Below are 21,515 nucleotides of genomic sequence, written 5' to 3' on the forward strand. Positions count from 1 at the left end.
AAAGTCTGGTGCAACTGTTGATTTTTATTTTTTCAGTAATAACAAAAATATATTTCTAATTTATTTGCATTTTTTTTTTTTTTTTACATTGCAACAGTTAAGGCTGCTGCATACCGAATTCTGCAAAAATGCAGAACGCAGACCTCACATTCACATGGTTTTGAGTCTTTGAAGGGAAAACATGCTGTAGTAATAGTGGGTGGCTTTATGAATCATCCTGGGATGTGGGAGGGGCCCTTCTGGTAAAATATCTCTGTGAGCGAAGCCGCGTCACCACAATCAACAGTAGCAGTGTAATTTCTGCGCAGGTCCGTGCATTTTGCTAGAAGAAGAAGAAGCAGAAAAAAATAGAGGCAAAAATAAACAAAAGAGAAACATTAGATTAAATGCTCCAGGCTCTGCCGCCTGTGTTGCGGACAGCCTCCACCCGTCTGTCATTTTATTTTTATGTTTTTCCGCGTCACATCCCCTTGGCCAGAGGAATGTGGCTTTAAAAATAGCATCCTCTCCTCTGACAGCGCTGCTCCGGAGGCTCCGCTGCACTGTGGTGCGAGAAGCAGGAATGCGAAGATGGCTACAGACCTGGGAGAGCTGCTGGTCCCTTACATGCCCACCATCAGGGTCCCCAGAACAGGAGACAGGGTTTTCAAGAGCGAGTGTGCCTTTTCTTTCGACTCTCCCGTAAGTGTCCCTTCTCTCTCCCTCCTCCTCCTCCTCTCTCTCGCTCTCTCTCTCTCTCACACACACACAGACGCACACACCTACCTAACCCACAAGCACGCACTCACACACCCAGGCATGAGAGTTGCCTTGCTTTGTGCGCCACAGACTGACTGGCAGTCCGCTGTGGATGGGCTCATGATCACAGGCGTACATCCGCTGAAAGGCGCGTCTCTGTGGCTCCGTGCGTGTGTGGGTGTGCGTCTCCATGGTGGGGAACCTAGGAAATAAATAATTAATTGGTGTTTACATCCTGCCAGAGAAGCATGGAGGGGTCTTCCTTTGTGCAGTAGTGTGAGCGCAACTACACTCAAAATCACAATGGCTGAAAAACCTCTTTCAGCTTTGAATTTTATTCAAGCAATCCCTGTATCATTGTCATGCCTGATAATTAATTTGCAGCACCAGCGAAGGAGTTTTCGAGTCTTAAAGTGACACACATTAGCTCTATTGAACTACTTAAAAAAAGCGCGGTACATAATAACGGTCAGTGGACGAGCAGTGTTTTTCTCTAGTCTTTTTAATAACCCTTGATTTATGATAGGCTGCACCAGTGTTTAATTTTGAGATAGACATCCACGTGGCTCCTGGTAGCTATAACAATCATGTGCTCATCATTCCTGGAAATGAGTCTTAGATGCTGTTGTGAGCTATCAGTATTTTAGTCATATAAAGAACACCATGGCATTTTTAATTTGCTTTTTTTTTGCTGAGGTTAGAGATGAGCGGCCTCAATTGTTCTGTCATGTTCCAAGTTTTTCTTTTTCATCAAAGCACAATATTTTGCTTTTCCAAGCCATGCAACTATAGGATTTTTAGTTTGTTTCATCCACTGACACTGTGTTGGAATACTTTTAATACCTTTTTTGTTTTGTCTTCCCTCATCTATTATAAAGGAAGCCCTACTTTTTTTTTTGTGCCAAATGAAACTGTTTTTAAAGGTGACTCAGCTGTCTGGAGTTCATCATGCTGGCCTGAGGACTGGTTTATTTATATCTTTGCACTGTTGAAGCTCATATGTCACTCTGGGCCACTTAAAGGTTTATCACAAGGGGTTTATAAGGCCTGTAGTGACTGCAGGTTCACGTTAGTTTTGAAGAGGTATTTTGCTAGTATTTTGTGTTTGATGGTCGCTGAGTGAGGTGCTGGGATGTAGTCAGGTGTTCTTCTTTTTAAATGTCAAGGAAACTCTAACCAACCTGAAAAAATGAATTTACTGTCACACTGGGAGCTTTCCTTTGGATAATTGATCAGTTTGTGGTATCCTGTTAACAACTTTTGACATACAGTTAGCTAAACAGAGATGTGAAACATGCCATACTGAGTTTATGCTCAGTCATTACTCTGAGAACTGAGGTTACTGTTTTTGACCTACAGCTTCAGCACCTGGAAGATGAAGAAACTTTGCCAATGAAACATGTTCTTTTACTAATAGCTAATAACATCATGACTTCAAAAGTGATTTTAATAATTATTAAAGTATGAAGCATTATGTCAAAAACATACTTAATTTTGTTGCTTAAATGATACAAAAAAAGTGATCTTTCTGTTATTGTCAGGCATTTCAGTAGCTCCACGGAAAATGTAAGAGGATATACATTTTGGACAAAATGCTTAAAAAACTACACAAGGAAAACATTTAATCTGAGATAATCTTACATTTTCAGTACACATGTAGCAAAACATGGTCTGGCTTAAATACAGAAAATGCATGACAAACTGAAATGTTCTACTTTGATTAAAATACAATATCAGTATTAGCTTTACTGTTAATCATTTTATTCCTTCTTTTTCCTCTTTGTGTTGAAAAGACCCCAGTGTTGAAGAATCGAGAGCAAAAGCTCTTGCACATGATAAACTATGAGCTGCTTACCCCTTTCCCAACTGGCTGCCAAAACCTTGACACTGTTGACATTAATATGCACATCTGTGAAGTACGGTTTAAATTCGGTGTCACCTTTTGACAAGCATTTGTCGTGTTTTATTAGTTGTTTGCCTTGTCCTGGAACTCAATATGTCTGTTTCTTTTGGTGTGCAGGAGTCTGAGGGAGGCCTTTATGTGTGCATGAACACATTTCTGGGTTTTGGACGAGAACATGTGGAGAGACACTATCGCAAAACAGGACAGAGTGTTTATATGCATCTCAAACGGCACGTCAAAGAGGTAAGTCTCACATGTCCCTGGAATCTAGATATTGGTTGAAGGAGGAGGAGGAAGAAGAACAAGAATGTTTCTTTGCATTTAATCTATTCCTATGAAAGACTGCCACATCTAAACACAAGCTTCACCAGGCAAGCACGAAACTTTCCTCAAAGAAAGTAACTGTTCACAAAGCATTTTCTCATAAATTTTTAATTTATTTTTTTTTTTTAAATGATACATATAAATTAATGAAAGGTTTGGTCACAGAAGTCACAAGTTCAATAAAGCTAAAAAGAATTCAACTAGAAATAAACGCTGAAGTCATTCAAAATCATCTAAAATGAAAATGTAAATACATTTTTCTTTCTCAAATATTATTCAAGAATCTAAAACACTTTACTTAAAATGCTTCAGTTAGCAATTTGATCATTGCTGAGATTCAGACTGTCGAGTAAAAACAGTGTGATTATAGCACTGTACTTTCAATAACCTGTTTCCTTTCCTCATTTTGATTTTACCTATGCTGTTTGTTTCTTCTGTTTCTATATTTGATCACATCGAAGTAGGTTCACAAGTTACTTTGTTGTTTGAGAGAAGCAAGTTTTTATGAACACACTCAGAAGACACTAAGACAGTTAATGAGCTGGCATTTAAAAGTAAGGAATTAATTTATTTTAACATATAAAGAAACCAGATAGCTCAATGATTCTTGGATTAAAAATATCTATGGCAGCTATGGAATAAATAGGTTGCTGAACAGAATTTATATATTCTATTAAAAACATGAAATAAACAAGATAGTCATAAAGTATTGTTAGTTTTTCAGTTACCAGGGAGCTGCTGACTCAAGTCTCTGGTAATTTTGAAGTTATTTCACATTTAATTGCATTATTTTGCAACATGTATTTTTTACTTATGTAGTCCTTTCTTGAATACGTAAAATTGCACATGGACTAACAAGCCTGTTGCACTTGAAACGTTTGTGGTAACAACAAAGGCCTGACTGCCGCTGTGTTTTCTCCTCAGTGTCTAATTGCCCTCAGATCAGCTCTGCTTTGTACAGAGCTGCTATTTCCATGCTCAGATCTGTCCAGAAACAGCTGCTCACATTCTGCAGGCTACTGCGTCTGCTGTTTTTTTTTTTTTTTTTTTTCCCATGAGTCCACTCGGTCTCGAGTGTGTCAGCATTCCCCGTCTTTCTACATCAACAAAGTGAACGAGACTCAGTCAGCTGAACCTGATCAAACCGGAGAGGAACGTTTTGGGGAGACAGTGCGACTTGCTGCCAGTAAATACCCACGGTGCAGTCAAGAGCGAAAGAGTGTAAGAGCTGGAAAAGACAATGACACACAGTGCAGGCAGTAACAAGTCCAAACGCATGACGTTTTCTGTACTGTAAATGGTATCCAGCCAGATCTGCAAATCAATCTGCAACTGAAGCCGTGTATCAATGTATCATTCTTTAATTTCAACCCTGCCATGGTTCGGGTTTTCCCCCTCACCCTGTAACCTGACCTGGCTCCTGGAACAGCCAGCATCTATTTCTAACAAAATGACAACCATCTGGATCTTCTGCAGTGAAGAATAATAGCTTAAAGTTAAAGAGGCATTTATCCAAGATGTTTTAATGTGATGACAAATTTTTTTGGTCCACTTGAGTCATTTTTCCTTCCTGTGTCGTCCAGAAAGCCACTGGAGCTGCGGGAGGTGCGATCCCCAGACGAAGAAATGGAAAAGTGTTTCTTGGTGAGTTCTGAGCAATAGTGGAAGAAGATTTTATAAGACGTTTATCATTACAATTAATATCAGAAGCGTCATTGTCCTGTATTTAGATGAAGGTAACACGTGTAAAAGTAAAACTGCTTTAATTGATCGACATGTGCCATCTCTTGAAAATGCTCAAAAGAGGTGAAAAATGCACTACTGGAGGACATGTTCACGCTAATATTATCAATTGTTAAAATATGTTTTATGATGGTGTTTATTTTTTACATCTAGCCAACTCATATCATGATAAGAAGCTAATATGATGAAGGTCAAAATGTAGACGTTTATATCTTTTGTTATATTTGAAAATGTTTAAAACATGTGAGTAAAATAATGAGGTTCAGAAGCTACATAAGTTGAGAAATTACCATCCATGTGTCCTATATCATGTTTTCATCTCGTAATTCAAGGTTGTGGTGGTCTGGAGTTGGTCACAGCTGGTTATGAGTAGAGCTGGGATATACAGTACCTTGGATTTGTTGTGATGGACTGACCACAAACATAGAGAGAAAGAGAGAGTGTCACACTCAACACTTTATATTTACCAGTGAAGTGCACCTTTTGGAATGAGTCATCCCCAAAAATACACCAAACAAAACAAAAACAACTGCCCCCCCCCCCCCCCCCCCCCCCCCCCCCCCCCCCAAAAAAAAAAAAAAAAAAAAAAAAAAAAAAATCACATTGAGAACATGCAAACTCCACTCAGAAGCCTTTTCTGAGGCAACATTCCTAATGGAGCCATGCTTAGCATTGCAATTTTTGGTTGTCAATGTGGCTTTCAAGTTTAATTTCTGAAATAAGAACAGCAGTATTTTATTGTGCTCCATTTCACTGGAGAAATTTCACATACGAATGATGTGAAGTAGAAGAGTAAAACATCTGAAAGTGTGGAACCTTTGCTCCACTCTTCAGACCCCAGCAGGATAAAACAGGCATCTACTAATGCTCTTCTACTGGATTGTCAATGAGAAATGTAAAAACCATTCATGAGATCAAAAGCACATGTCTCAGGCATTACAACCTTGTGTTTTTGTTTGGTGAACGACGGTGACCCCCCGGTTGCCCTCGTAGCCGGCCTTTACCCTAAAGCCTCAGATATTCCCCATGGTGAGCGCACTCCCCACTACTCCCCCCTTTTGTCTAAATATAGCCCATTTATGTGTATATGTGGTTGGTAACTGTTCTAAATCAAAGTCTGGCCTACTCCCTTCCTCCTCCATCTCTTCCTCCTCCTCGTGGTGGGGAGGAGGCGGTTGGTTTACAGTGGACGCGTTCTGTCAGTTGCCCGTCTCAGCTGCCGCCACCTGTCGTCCTCCTGTCAAGGCTGACACACTTCCACTGCAGCCGTGACGCTGCTCGCTGAGGACCAGGTGTCTCTCTGCTCTCCTTCTCACTCTCCGTCACCCGTTGCTGGTGAAATTCCTTCCGCACGATTGATATGTTCTCGGGCTTTTCTTATCATGAGCTAGACTGTAATAGTCTTCGCCGTGCTCAACCTCAGACCTGCCTGCCTTAAGTGAGATGAATCCCCTCCAACAACACCAAACTCGGTCATTCAGATTGACATTTCTTTGAAGTGTCACACATTTATTATGTTTGATGTGACCTTGGGTGTTTATATATCTGCCACCATCACCCCCATGCCGCCTCCAAAGATCTAATCAAACCGCCAACAGCTGACGTCACATGTTACCATGAAACCGGCGGGCACAATAACAATGCCAGGGACAACCGTGATCCTGCTTGTCATGAGTCATTACACGACTTTAGATCTTGACAGAGAACAGACAGCTCTATATGAGGAGCAATAGAAAGGAAACTCCCCCAGTTAAAAGAAATTATTTCATAGTTAATTTTAATATTCTGTCATAATAATTTTTTATGTGAATACATTGATCACAGCAACATTTTGTAAGGCACAGAATGGTGCAGTCTGCAGTTCCAAAGCATTTTACACTAATATTCACATTCGCTTCAGTACAGCAGTGATGACTGCTGTTATTCAAGGTACCCGATCATCATTTGGAGCAACGTGGGATTTTAGTGTTTGCTCACGGACACTTTTGCACCCAGGCGTGATCACGGAATTGAGCCGCAAACCTAGGAATTACAGAATAATTCATGTTCCCAACAAAGTCAGAGCTTACCAAATTACACAGGGGCAAAGATGTTCCCATTTGAGTGTATAAAAAAAAAAACAAATTGCTGCGTTTTGTTCACATTTTTCACATTTTTGTCACATTTCTTTAAATAAGCACTCAATAAAATAATTTCAAATTAGTTGTAATTTTTGGTTTTTTTATGATTTTTTTTTTTTTCTTTTTACCATGACAAGTGAGATGATGTTCTTCAAACCATCCTCTGTGCTTTGTAGTGCTGGTATAAGCTGTTGATGAAAAGAAGGTGTGCTAAATTCCTGAATATAGCTCTTCATGAATTGTGTCTTAGCAAGTCATCATCACCGTATGAAATCATATTGCTATTACCAACAAGTCTACAACGGATTTATCTTTCCATACGCGTTTCATTTTTATACTGTTAGGACATGACCTAAGGTGACAAATAAAACACTCACACACTTACAGAGATAATGAGAGCATACATTAAAATAACTGTGCTCAAACGCGCCCTTGCTCTTGGGGGAGTTATCAGTCAGTACTGCACTGTACCTTCAGTTCTTTCTACAGCAACAGTTTCTCTGTACCTCCAGCTGACTGAGTGTTTGCTTCCTCTCTTATAGATTTAGAGCTAAACCGTGATTTTAATGGAGAGGACTATGAGTATGAGGATGAGGCCAAGCTCGTCATTTTTCCAGACCACTTCGAGATCCCCTTACCAAATATTGAAGAGCTGCCTGCTCTGGTCAGTGAGTCCGTGGCAAACGGGCTCTGTGTGTTTCTGTGCATGCTTCTGGTCAGAGTGCACTGCATGGCTCTCAATGCATGGTTTTGACAGTATATTTCTGCAGTCAGAGGTTTTTCAGTTGTACTGATAGAATAAACAAACAGAAAGACAACGTGCCGAGGTTTTCCTGTTGAGGCTTTGTTGAACTTTCACTCGCCGGCTTCTGAAACGATCCGTTCATTTGGTTCAGAATCTTGAGAAACATTCAATTTCAAATTCCTCTTCTTTCTATTTAAAATTAATAAATTAAAAATGAAATCAATACAGGGAGCCACAAAGTGCACAGCATGCTTGCATGCCATGTCATTATATTTATTATGGAGTTTCTTTTTCTTCCTTTCAAATGTTTCATGCATGTATCATTTATTGAATAATGCACAGTGTACTGTTTATACAGTATTTGCTCTGTGTGAAAATAACTATTATTTCTCATTTATTCTGCTGAAATGGTAGTTGTGCTTGTTGTGTTATTTTGCGTTCTCTTCTCATGCTGAATCAATGACACGCTGTCAAACAGCTTTAAGTATCCGTGGACACACCCTGCATGTGTATCTTTTTCTTCTGTTATTTACTGGTCTTCTTCAGTTTGATGTTCTTTTATAAGACTAAATATCTGCACAGATATGTGATTCCTGAACAAATCTTCAAACTAACAGGATGATAAATTATCCAGCTGAACTCACGTGTTGTACCAATGCCTAGGTGACCATTGCCTGTGACGCAGTGCTCAACGCACCATCAGCTTACAAGAAACAGGAGCCGGAGTCCTGGGAGGAGGAGATCCAGGTGTCCAGACACGCCAGGAGCCTCAGACAGCTGGATAATGGGGTTAGGATCCCACCCAGGTAGGGCTGAGATCTATATGGTCAGCCTTTAAATTTAGTTAAGATACTTAGATGGTGTTGTTTTCTGTCATAAATTATTTGAAGTATTTGGAGGCATTCCTCAATCAAATGTAACTTGCCTTCATTTAACCTTCATAATCTTCTGCTTACTGTTTGCTTGTGCATTATATTATTCATACACACACTCGGAAGGAGCAGGAGCACAGTGTTCATTTTGAGATAAAAAAATAATCAGATCAAATCAAATATATAATTTATATAATTTTCATTCAAATGCTGTTTTACTGATAAAAGCATAGCTAAACATAAGAACAAACAACCACTGCTGATGTCTAAAAGTGTCTATATGTTTCTTGGACCTCTGATATATTGGTTATTTATCATGTAGTAACTTACAACAGGCCTGCACAGTGGGCCGGTCTTCACTGCTCTTGCCTCTTCAGCTGGTATTTGCATGTTCTTCGTATGCATGCGTGGGTTTTTACGGGCTACTCAGGTTTCCTCTGGCAAACATACATGAGAGCTGACCTGAAGAGCTGAAATTTCACCTGTATTTTATATTCAACTTGATTTTACTGTGTTCAGATTTCTTTTATATTTTATATTGCAATCTGTCTTGTGCTGTCTTTCTGTCTGACGTCTGTCAGTGGCTGGAAGTGTCAGAAATGTGAGATGAGGGAAAACCTGTGGCTGAACCTGACGGACGGAGCAGTGCTCTGTGGGAAGTGGTTCTTTGATGGAAGTGGAGGCAATGGCCACGCTCTTGAGCACTACCGAGAGACAAACCACCCACTGGCTGTCAAACTGGACACCATCACCCCGGATGGAGCAGGTCTGAGACGCACGATCGGTTGATATGAAATGGGGAAACTGATTCATTGTTATTAAACAGGGTTTTCCAAAAATGGATTTAATAAAAGATGTTAAACAAAATACACTCAGTTACTACTTCAGACATAAAGGGACTGTGGCCCAAATTGTCATTGGAGTTTGATTTCTGATAATAATGTCTCATGGGACTGAATCAGCGTTTTGATAATGCAGGTCTTCTTATTCCAATGAATCAAATGGTGTGTTTTGGTAATATTTGCACTCAAGCAAAAACAAAGTTTGCATTCTTGTTGGTTCTGATAGGGTTGATGTGGTTGTGAAAAGAGAAAAGTATACTATTATATCCACTTAGTTTATTTAAATCCACAGTTTGTCATTACAACCATGAAGCAATGAGATGCTACTAATGTAAATGTAAATATTTCTTTGATGTTTGAAATAGAGACATTTACATTTCAGTATTATAATACATCTTTTCTTAACATTATACAAAACCTGACTTTTTCACCAAACCGGAATCATTAATTCAGTCTTGCTGTTGTGATTTCCTGGACTTTTGATTTCAGATGTCTATTCATTTGAAGAGGAGGAAGCTGTTTTGGACCCCCACATATCAGAGCACTTGTCACATTTCGGAATAGACATGCTACAGATGCAGAAAAGAGTAAGTCAATCAATGTGTTTAACCATCAACCCAATTTTACCTGTAAACATGTGCAGCAGCGCTGAAACTAGAAGGGACGATTCGGGCCCACAGGATGAACTTGTTAAGTGTAACACTTCCAGAATCGAACAATAGATGGTAGTGATAATCAAAATAACAGCAGTCAGTGCTCACTATTAGTGAAATAGCATTAGTGTGAGTGTTATGTTAGGAGGGTGAGTTTGTAGCATGTTCTCAGAAATTGTACAGCAAAGTACGAATCAAGCTTATACCAGCATTTGCCTGGAGAGAAATTTCAGTGATATTTTCGGTTGCATTAATTTTTCTTTTCAAACGTTGGGATGTTTATAATAGATTAATTAAACGTGGACAGTTTCACAGCACTTAATCAGTTGCCTGTTGCTTTTATCCTGCTGCATTGAGCTCAAACTGTGTGGATACATTTCAGCCTCCCATCAACTCCCAAACGGTGACACCAGGCTTTTTCTGTCCCCTCCAGACAGAGAATGGACACCACATAGACAATAACTCCAGGCCGCGGGTCAGTGAGTGGGAGGTGATACAGGAGTCTGGCATGAAGCTGAAGGCAGTGTTTGGTTCGGGTTACACAGGCATCAAAAACCTGGGAAACAGTTGCTACCTTGGCACAGTACTGCAGGTTCTCTTCAGCATCCCAGACTTCCAGAGGATGTGAGTACTGCTGCTGTGCTGCTGCTACATGGTTTATAAATCATTATATGTGACAATTTGTCATTCTGTCATTTTATATTTAGTCCTCTGCTATTTGCATATATGGTATCTGAAATGTATTACTTATCCCTCTCTATTTTATATTATACTTTCAAATAGACCAGATAGATCAATTTCGGCTTTGGTTGTGAGATATGGCCCCTTCAATACCGCAAAAGCTTGATTCTGTGTCATGATTGTCATTGAAGTCTTAAAAAAAAGCTCTTATGGTCTTTGTCACGCTTTACTGTAAATAGACAAAGATGAAAAAACGTGTACAGTGTTTTTGATTCTAAAGAAACTATATTTGTAGTAAATTCAATCATGTGGTTAATAGAATTTTGTCAGGTACAATCACGTGTGAGATGTTTTTGACAGTTGATTCCTTTTTAGTTCTCTGGTTTTCTTCCATCAAATTATGAACGGCGAGTTTTTAACACTGGATGACAAAAACAAGTCAAACCAGCAAGCAGGTGGTTTTGCATCCGTGAGTCTTGTGTCTGTGTGTCGTCTCCGTTGCTCCCATGTGAGATGTCATGTGTATTTTGATCTTTAGGTATGTGGGTAATCTTCAGAGGATATTTGACTATTCACCTCTTGACCCCACCCAGGACTTCGCCACACAAATGTAAGTGACTCCAGAGTTACATAATGCTGGGGTGTTTTCTAACTGTGGGTGTCTCCATGGCGGTTAAAAGACGAAAACAAACCAGATATTCTGTCAAGAACAATTAGTAGAACATCACAGCTTCATAACATGTCCGAATATTGCATCTTAGCACTGTGTGTTGCAAGGGGAAAGTTAGATGTGATGGCTCTGATGAAAAGTAAGTTGAGCCCCAGCCAGGCAGCCCATAATATCAGATGTGTGAATGTTTTATAATCTCAGTCATGCAGCAAGATAAACATGTTTATACCTGTCAAAGTCAGTGTTTATGTGAGTCTGTGAGAGTCTGTCAGCATGAAGCACATTATCTAACGAGAAAAGTCATGTTTTGGTCAAATTAAAAATAAAGTAGGACTTCCCTCTTTCAATGTAAGTAGTAGCCCATTGTGCAAAATTGACAGTGTATCACTTTTTTTTTTTACAGGAGCCTATCAAGAAAAAATCAAACATTCACTCAGCAATCAACCTTTTTCTTGCAAACCTTATTGTTTGTCACATACTGCAAAGTGGAGAGTGAGGGAAGATGTGTTCAGCCTAATTTTCAATGCTATGTGCCATTACACAATGCTCAATTGTTACAGTTGTTATTTAAGGTGAAAAGTAAATCTATTAATTTAACACATATTTATTCTATGGACATGATGCCTCGGTACGAACGACAGGGTACTAAAGTAGGAAACTGTAAATACTTTTGAACTACTATAAAAATGTGATGAAAACTTGTTTTTAGCCAAAATCCCTCATGCCTAATGAGATTTTTTTTTCTAGCAATCTTAGTGTAATCTCAAAATGTGATTGTAATCTCAATCTCAAAAGCTTTTGACCTCTAATCTTTTTCGGATACTGTCTGCCAATCAGCCGTAGCATTACATCCACCAGCCTGAATCTGTGTGGATTCCCCAGAGATGAATTTCTGATGCATTTCTATCAAAATCTGCATTAATTTCTGCAGATGTTTGATATGATACTAGCCTTCAATCCCAGTTTACCTCAGTCATCAGCAAAGTTAAAGCAAAAATGCTCATGAACTTCTTGATGGAACTTTTCCTTCTTCATTATGAATGTTAACAAGTGCTGCTGTCAGTTACTGAGTTATTGACTTGGATTATTTTTGAATGAATACATATGTGGCTGTGCTTGTGGCCCTAACAATGTTGCTTACCAGTGTCATTCATGAAACTGTATCAATACTCATTGCTTCATTCATCGAGGGGGGAAAAAATCGAATGAGACGAGACCAAAAGTGACTCTGCTTCCTGTTTGTGGATGTGTTTTTGACCCTCAGGGCTAAACTGGGACATGGACTGCTCTCAGGCCTGTACTCCAAACCACCCATGAAATCTGAGCTCATTGAACAGGTGATGAAAGAAGAATACAAGGTATTAAACTGGGTATGTCCAGCTTGCAAACTGGGTCCAATATGTACAGAAGCATGTTGATTAAAAAAAAAAAAAAACAGTGGTGGCAAGATGTTTTAGCCAGTTTGATGATTTTCCAGTTTAAATGTAATATTTTCCCTGAAGTGCTTATGTTTTAATGATAAGCTTTTTTTGAGAACCAGATTGAAGCAATTGGATTTTCAACCACATTGGCTTTTTTTTTTTCTGTAATGTGAACTTTTTCCTTTCGTCTGAATATAGCTGCCGACTGTGGTCCTAATTGTACAACTCAAATGGTTTTGAACCACAGCAGCTCCAGGCGCAGCTCTAAAGCTGTGTGTAGCTTCCAAATGTTCACATCACTGCCTACGATTTCATCAAGCACCGTCTGTCTGTCTGATATTTTTCTATCCTTATTCTCATCTAGTCTTCCACCAGTTGTATTGATTTAATTCTTTTGTCAGGTGTTTTTCTTTTAACTAACCTAAAAGTGCATATCGAGTCATGGCTGTTGAGCTTGAAATCACACAGCTGTGAGGAAATTAAAAGGAAGAAAACCATGAAGTTTAATGGCACCAAACACTGTTTTTGTAAGCTCTGGGGTTCCTTTATGCATTAGGAACCACAGTAATTGACTGGATGGCACTGATATCGTGAACTTATGCACATTTATGTTTGTTTGTTTTTTTCTCATCTGGTAGCACATCTGGTAGAAATGCGATTAAAGAAAAGTAATGCAATACTTTATAAGGGGCTGAGTGTTAATGAGTGCAACTTGCCCATCCTGGTGGTTCATATGCTTTGTCTTGAGCCACACTGTGATTTTAGTCGACATATAAGACACTATTGTAAAATGCCATTGGCATTTATAGATAAGTGAATTCACAACTATTTTCAAATCTAACCCTAACTCAAAAAACTATTTGTAACTCTTAAAAAAATGTACTTTAATGAAACAATTAAAATATATCCTTTCTCCTGATTGTCTATTTTAGTCAGAATTTTTCCCCAGAACGTTTCAGTGAATAAAAAGCATACTTCATTGAATGACGTGATCATCAGTCTGTATGACATTAACCTGTGTCACTTTGTGGTTTTGATGACCACGTTTGTTTAATTTCCAGCACCAGCAGAAGGGCATCTCTCCCCGGATGCTGAAGTCTCTGGTCAGCAGAGGCCACCCAGAGTTTTCCTCAAACAGACAACAGGATGCCCATGAGTTCCTGCTGCACTTCATCAACCTGGTGGAGGTCAGTAAAGCTTCACTTTTCTGTAGATTAAAGTTTTTATTTCAGTAATTAAAAGAAGAAGAAAAAAAATGGAAGTTGTTATACTGACAGTTTATTAATTATGAATTATATAATAAAATAATTAATTATAATTCCAATAAAAAAAAAAAAACGAACACCAACAGAAATAAATTATGCTGGCTTTCACATAGCTTGCTGTCCTTAAAATAAATATTTTCACAGAATTGTGCCTCTGCATTTGATCCCAAACACGTGGGGACCTATTTGGAGGAGGGGGTCTGTTTTTGACTACACACAGCACAAACTTTCTTTGGCTGGTTCATACACAGGGGGTGCTCTGAAATATCTTTCTTACCCAGGATATTTTTGGCTCACTGCTATCAATTACACAGGGTGGCCAGATAATGCCCCCATTCTGCTTGAGCCATGAGACGTGTCCTGACTAGGACCTGGGTCTTTATTCCTCTCATGCTGTGTACATTAACACGTATAATTACCTCTTCTTATTTTCTTCATCATCTGCAGAAACTCTAATACTTGGACTTGGAATGTTCTCATCCCCCAACTCGTTAGTCCACTTCTTCAGCTGTCTTTAAGCACCATACTGATTTAGTTATCCAGATATAGATAACCTTACTGAAGCCACCACCATCAGCAGCATTTCCCCCAGTCTGTCACCCTACATGCTTGGCCCGAAGAAAATTTATAACTTGTGTATTTCCGTATCCACTCAGAATAGAAGTGCTTGGTTACAGAAAAGCTGCGGCCACGCACACTGGTGTGTTAAGCTGCGATGCTACACTTCGTCGCTGTCTTCAAATAAACACAGTGTAAACTTCATTGACCCCTGCTGTTCGAAAGCTGGGAGAGTACACAGAGAAACTCAGTAATAATGATTAATGTGCCCACAGAACTCCTCAGAACTAAATTAAAACATGAGAATAAAATGTTTGTGAACCTCAAAATGATCAAAAATGCCAAATCATTCAGATTTATTTTGGTAATTCAATCAAATTACCTCTGTTTGAAAGATGAATGCATGTTCTAAGTGATGAACTTATAATATATTGACTTGATGATGGTCTTTCTTCACAAATGTCACATTGTTTCTACAGAGGAACAGTGCAGGCTCAGAAAACCCAAGTGATGTTTTCCGCTTCCTGGTGGAAGAGCGAGTCCAGTGCTGCCAGAGTCGCCGGGTTCGTTACACTCAGCGGGTGGACTACTGCATCCAGCTGCCAGCTCCCTTCGAGGCAGCCACCAATCGAGGTAGAGTAGCCCACACTCTGTGTGACTGTGGTGGGATTGTTTTGTCACACAGCTGCTGTGGTCAGTCCTGAGTGACCCTGAGCTCAGGAGGGAGGAGCTGCAGGAAAACAAGCAGGTGATGCTGTTAAAGGACCCAGAGGTCCCCCGTGTGCCAGACTGTCAGCTGTGAATCTTCAGATCTTGAGGGACTGGTTTGAATTTTAAAACAATTGCTCATGTAATTATACATGTTCAAGGTTTGATACATTGATGAAGGTACACATATTCTCTGCTCAGGAGGAAATAAATCTACTGGCCTAAAAAACTATTTGATAAATATTAATGTCCTCATTCAACTGATTTCATTGAAGAACAATTTCTGAAATGTACTGAACAAAATGAGTGAAATCGTTTTTCTTTACAAACAAACACGTTATAACTATTTTATTTAGATTTCTTTGTCAGCGTGGATGCACCAGCTGAGTGATGAGGACATATACATACCACGACTCCAGCTGAGTCATGCGTTTGAGAAACAAATTAAATTATTTTCTACTTAAAAAACAAGCAAAAACTTCATTGGAGTTTATGTGAAACACAATAAATTGCATTTAAAAATGTCTCCCTGCTGTAAGTGATAAGAGAGGGTGTGTGTGAGTGTGTGTAGTTGCGGGTATATATATAATGGGCAGTCTCTGCATTCACCAGCACTAATGTAACTCGACCATTCTTAAATTAATCTGAACTCAGCAGCGTCAGCCGGTCAGGTGCTTTGATTCTTTCACTGTAACCTGATTTGTCCTCATATATGTTAAAACAAACAATTTGAGCTCAAAAATTTTGCGATTTGAAAGTACAGACATTTGACTTCAAATGTGGGAAATAACAGAAAAGAGCAACTAAAAAAATAGGCACTGAAATGAATCAGAGATACCAGAAAGATCTATTTCAGTACAGCAGCACCACCTTTGATTTGATGAAATTTGTTGTTTTGTAAACTCTTCAAAGATATTTAACATACCTGTGATGTGTGATGGTCCAGTGACTGTCTCTGGCACCCTGCAACAGTGACCATGATGATAGGAGCAGATAAGATGGATGCAGCGATGCGATGGTTACATCTCAAATAAATAATGCCAGTTAGTTTAGTCTTTTTTTATTTTTCTCCCTCATATATAATTTAGGTGAAACTATTGTGAAATTTGGATTTGTGACAATCATGCTCTTTCTTGATTAAAAAAAATCTTATATAGTGTCGTGAATGTCGTGTTTTCAGACATTACTTTTGTTTTTCATGTCTTATCAGTAAAAGCTACCAAAGATAAAATGAAATTATGCAATACTCTAAATTCTGTTCACGAAATAATTTTGCTTTGAGGATGATCATTTGATTTACTGCAATTGCCACTGAAGTGTTGCCACATTCATTTGCAGTGATCTTGAATGCCAGTAGTGTGAGCAACTGTGCAACTTCTAACACCTTTCATTGTCAATTTGTATTTATTTATGTATTTTTTATTGTTTATAGAGGAGTTGCTGACATATGAGGCCAAACGAAAGGAAGCTGAGGAGAACATGCGGGCTCCTCCAGAACCAGTGAGAGCGAAAATTCCCTTCACTGCTTGTCTGCAGGCCTTCACCGAGCCGGAAAACGTCCCCGACTTCTGGAGCTCAGCGCTGCAGGCCAAGTCAGCTGGAGTCAAGTAAGGAGTGCCAACCGGCAGGGAGTGACTAACCTGAATCATATCACTGTTTTTTTTTTTTTTTTTTTTTTTTTTCCATGACCAATCATCTCAAAATCAAACCAGTGTTATATGTTTTGGGGAATTCTCATATTTTTCTTTTAAACTTGTTTTTTTTTTTTTTTCTTCTGCAGAACATCCCGCTTTGCCTCGTTCCCAGAGTATCTGATTTTACAGATCAAGAAATTCACATTTGGGATTGATTGGGTGCCGAAGAAACTAGGTAAAAATACAGTTTGACCTACTATAACAAATACAGTTCGACATGTCTGTAAGTCGCCCCAGTGAATGTGTGATGACTCAGTTATCTTAAGTTGCCCAGCAGAGGGCACCATAAAACTACAATGTGTTGTACTCTGTACATGCTGATTCAGAAGATGTAGTTCACAGTAGTATTATTAAATTCTTGTTACCCTTTCTACAATTTAAAGCCATATGGGGATATTGAAAATAATTATTCTATTCTTAAATGACTCTTCTTGGTGTCATAAATTAGAAATCACTAAATATGTCGACATGTTCCTCAGATTGTTTTTCTTTTCTACGTGGCATGCAGATGTGACCATAGATGTCCCCGAATTTCTGGATTTGAACCGACTCAGAGCCACAGGCCTGCAGGCAGGTGAAGAGGAGCTTCCGGATCTCATGCCGCCCATCGTCTTACCTGAAGACACCAGAGGTGAGATGTGCTGAGATGATAAGTAGCAACGTACCAATGCTTGTTACTGTACTGCACTTTAAGAAGATATTTTATTTTCTGGCAACTTTCTACCTTTTCACCCCCTAACACTCTTTACATTATTCATTCAAAAGTGACTTATTTATCTGCCATGGGCGACTTTACATGAGATATTTAACACAGTGAAGTTACTCATGGAGGGAAAGTGCTGGATAAGTGCGCAGTTACTGCTACGGAGAAAAGTTGTTTCCTTTGAAAGGTTTGATAATGCTTATTGCTTACTCTTCACTTGAGGCTTCACATTATTGTCTATTTAAAGGTTTTTCATTTGTCCTCAGCACGTTTCAGTCAAGACTCTCATTTTTAAATAATATATTTGTTCAGAAATAAATGTTAGTTTTACAATTCTGTTCTTAGTTACAACTGAAGTATGATACATGTTCAGTTATGATATGTGCTAATTTTTTACGCATTACACTTGCATATCCTACATGACAAACTTTTTTGTCTTAGCAAATGATTCTTATTTTGATGTTTTTCATGAATACTTTGCTTCATCATCATAACCAAAAAGTAAATGATTTCATATTTTTTACTTTTTTCATTATTAGGTTGAATCAACACTTTAAATTTGACTGTATTGTTTTCACATTAGTTTAAGTCTGGCCACAATTCTGAATGGTTCAAGGAAGAAATGTAAACCCTGACAGATCCATGAAGATGTGCAGGTGGATTGAAACATTGATTTCACTTTTAAACATTAATCTTATTTTTTTAAATGTACAATAACTGGATTTTTCTTTAAAAATGAAAAAGATTGTTATTTAAACTGTGGTTCTGTTCATTTGACAACCATGAGGTTCCATCAGAATCTTCTGTATTTGCACCTTTAAGCACATAAAACATGCTTGAGTTCAATTTCAGCAGCTAGACACTGCAAAGCAGTCATCCCATGGACTTTTACTATGCTTGAATTGCTCCTTGGACATCCTGTTCACTGAGCATGTGCAGCGCTAAAGCTAACCCTTCAGCTTAAACTTCATCATGTAGAAGAGGGGGGCATGGCAGGCGGCTAAATATGAGTCATGATTGTACAATCTACTTTGAGCAGGTGTGTTGTCCCCATTGTGCCACACTGCAGGTTGTGTGTGCCATATGCTCCCCTTCAAACATATTTGGCACTTCTCACACTGACATCATGACCACTTGTAAAATAATTCACAGTGCATAACCCCACAAACTGTGGGAGGAAATGGTTGTGTGTGTTGTTGTTGTTGGTCTGGATATGTCCCACCCACTTTGTTCTTGAGAGCTGCTGTTTGGGATCCTAACTGTAATTACTGTAATTAAATGCTGGAAATATATTGCATTCCCACCACACACTTTATTGTTCTGACCTGTAAAACAAATGTATTTTATTAATTTTTGGAAATTAGGGCCATAAAGAATAAAGGATGCAGGTGGCCCATGGCCAGCTGGCGTTTTATGTCTGGACTAACAGCATGTGTTAACAAATGTATGTGTGCTATTTCTCCATTTGAATCACACAGCATATTGCCTGAATCATCTTCACTGCCCTACAGGGGCATTAGTAATCATGCAGAGATTCCTGGGAAAAAAACAAAAACAAAAAACAAAACAAAAAAAACAAAACAAAATGGCACTCTTGACTACTGGAGGGCATTTTTGGCCCCTCATTTTCTAGTTCACAGTCCTGTTATGAATATTAAAGAGCATTGCTTTCCTGAAGCAGCGTTGCCATTTTTCAGCCAAACTTAGACTGTTCAATCCATTTTTATACCTTAAACATATATGTACCAAGCAGCCATAACGTCAAGACGATTATAAAGTATTGAAAAAATAGCTATTAGTAAACTATTGTAAAAATGAACAACATTAATGATCTCTTCTTCAGAATTTCTGCTTGTGGGTGGCTAAACAGCAAATTACCATTTAGTTTTCAAAACTGTTGTGCAAAGGTTAATGTGTGTGGGCCAAACTGTGATTACTACACAACTGTCTCAGGGCTTCTCCACAGAGTTATGGACAACCAGGGCTCATTGCTGAAGGTTCCATGAAGATCATTCCTTAAAATGAATGTAGCTATGGCTCTGTGAATCCCGGATTACTGCCAGAAGGCGATGCTGAAAGCACTGAATGTTCCCTTCATGCATGCACAGTTTGAATATTTATACCAACAACGTCACTCGTGACCCCTGGGTGACCCCTGGGTGACCCAAGGAAGGTAATACGTTCCAGTCTCAAAACCAGGTTTGGTTCCTCCAGAATTTGGCCTTGCGGAGGTCGCAGGGGACTACAATACCCAGTAGGGTGAAACAACTAGGCAGTGGGTGGGGATGTGGAACAACAGCATGTAGCTGCCCCAGAAATTCCTCTGAAGATCCCCTGTAGGAGAAAAACAGCAAAAGAGGAGAGGGAACATCGCATGGCAGCACCATCTTCAAACTGCACTCTAGCTGGAGACACCATATGCCGGGAACAACGGGCGTAAAACACTCACCGTCCAGGGCATGGGCTGACACAAACAGTGTCACTCAGTAGACAGGATTGGTGTCAATGAGCCGGGGAAAGGGCGCAACGCGGCCCTCACCAGTCACAGGTTCCGAGCTGAAACTAACCTTGTCCCTCGGTAGGCCGAGACAGTGTTGATAGGTTAAGCTGGGGAAGGGGGCTGTGGACGCCGCCCAGGCAGCAGACTCAAGGCCACCGGGCTGGTAGCTTAGCTGGAGCTACGTCCAAGAGAGGGAACAGCCGCCCAGTGTCACTCACCAGACAAGCTCGGTGCGAATAGCCGGAGGGAGGGGGCTCTAATGCAGCCTTCACCAACCACAGCTGAAGCTAACACTAACCGTACGGCCAACAGCCACGGTCAACCCCAACAAGCTGGGGTAAGAACACAACGGGGTCGACAGTGGCAACGGTTACGACCCAGCACTAGTTGTGTCCTTAACAGACAGGATTAGCACCAACAAGCTGGGTGAGAAGCGTGTGGACGTGGTCTGCACCGTTCATGGCCACAAGCTAACGCTAATCACGTCACTAATGGACAGAATTGACATCAATAAGCCAGATGAAGGGGCCGTCTGCAGGGCCTTCATAAACAATGGCTAAGCTAACGCAAATTGTGAGGCTAACAGCAGTGGTTGGCATCAATAAGCTGGTGGAAGAGCTCAAATGCGGTCTTTAGCAACTGGAGCTAACACAAACTGTGTTGACAAATGGTTGGGCTCTGTACCAATAAGTCGGGAGAAGATAATAGAGCTAGAAATAGAACTTGCAAAATTTAAAGGATCTGTCTGATGCTGAATAATTCAGCATATGCATTGAAAGGTCAGGGCTGTCTTTTCAGCAAAAAGTGGCACCCAAACAAGTGGTGATGATGATATGGCTGATTGGTATGGTTCAAAATACACATGTATTTTTTTCCTGTCAAGAAAATGCTAGTTTATTTGATGATGGCTCTTTGAAGATGCTACCTAATACTTTCGTGCAGGTGTAGGGTATTTTTGAGACTCAAATGATCTGTGAAATTGTCTCTATTATGATATTCTGCTCAAAGCCACCAAAGTTCTCTCTTAAGGGCATATTGAATGGATTCCCATGGGAAAGGCATGCTCAATCAATTACTGGAAAGTTGTTGTGCTCACAGCGTGGCTAAGCCTAATAAGTTATAATGATTTCATGAGATCCCCTTGTAATGCACTTCAGTGGTCTCAGGGAATCAGCTATTTGAAGCTGCCAAATGTGTTTTGAGCTAAAAAAAAAAAATAAAAACGCTGTCACCATATTTATTTATTTATTTATTTTGCTGAATCTTTTCTGAATGAGACTGCAAGCTTGATGATTTTTCTAGTGCAAAATGCAGTGACTGCCCATATTTCTAAAAACCCAAACCACAGTTCAGTTGCTTTGGTTTTCCTTTCTTC

General features: G+C 39.5%; 1 protein-coding gene across 3 annotated transcripts in view; it reads left to right on the forward strand.

The window, feature by feature from the left end:
* The first annotated feature begins 360 nt into the window (after positions 1–360).
* Positions 361–21,515, forward strand: part of usp13 (ubiquitin specific peptidase 13) — a 51,024-nt gene continuing 29,869 nt past the window's right edge. For 2 of the 3 annotated variants that reach the window (XR_003930419.1, XM_030082698.1), the window contains exons 1-15: positions 361–681; positions 2,759–2,884; positions 4,549–4,609; positions 7,371–7,492; positions 8,237–8,379; positions 9,027–9,211; positions 9,777–9,874; positions 10,374–10,564; positions 11,160–11,231; positions 12,556–12,661; positions 13,774–13,899; positions 15,015–15,168; positions 16,676–16,850; positions 17,024–17,112; positions 17,446–17,568. Coding sequence is in view for 2 of the 3 variants with exons in the window: in XM_030082698.1 (XP_029938558.1) it covers positions 448–681; positions 2,759–2,884; positions 4,549–4,609; positions 7,371–7,492; positions 8,237–8,379; positions 9,027–9,211; positions 9,777–9,874; positions 10,374–10,564; positions 11,160–11,231; positions 12,556–12,661; positions 13,774–13,899; positions 15,015–15,168; positions 16,676–16,850; positions 17,024–17,112; positions 17,446–17,568 (2,005 nt within the window). In the remaining variant the exon portion in view is untranslated. The remainder of the gene's footprint in view (positions 682–2,758; positions 2,885–4,548; positions 4,610–7,370; positions 7,493–8,236; positions 8,380–9,026; positions 9,212–9,776; positions 9,875–10,373; positions 10,565–11,159; positions 11,232–12,555; positions 12,662–13,773; positions 13,900–15,014; positions 15,169–16,675; positions 16,851–17,023; positions 17,113–17,445; positions 17,569–21,515) is intronic. The other variant, XM_030082699.1, reaches the window with a different exon arrangement.

The sequence above is a fragment of the Salarias fasciatus genome, chromosome 23 (genome assembly GCF_902148845.1).
Source record: "Salarias fasciatus chromosome 23, fSalaFa1.1, whole genome shotgun sequence".
Lineage (NCBI taxonomy): Eukaryota > Metazoa > Chordata > Actinopteri > Blenniiformes > Blenniidae > Salarias > Salarias fasciatus.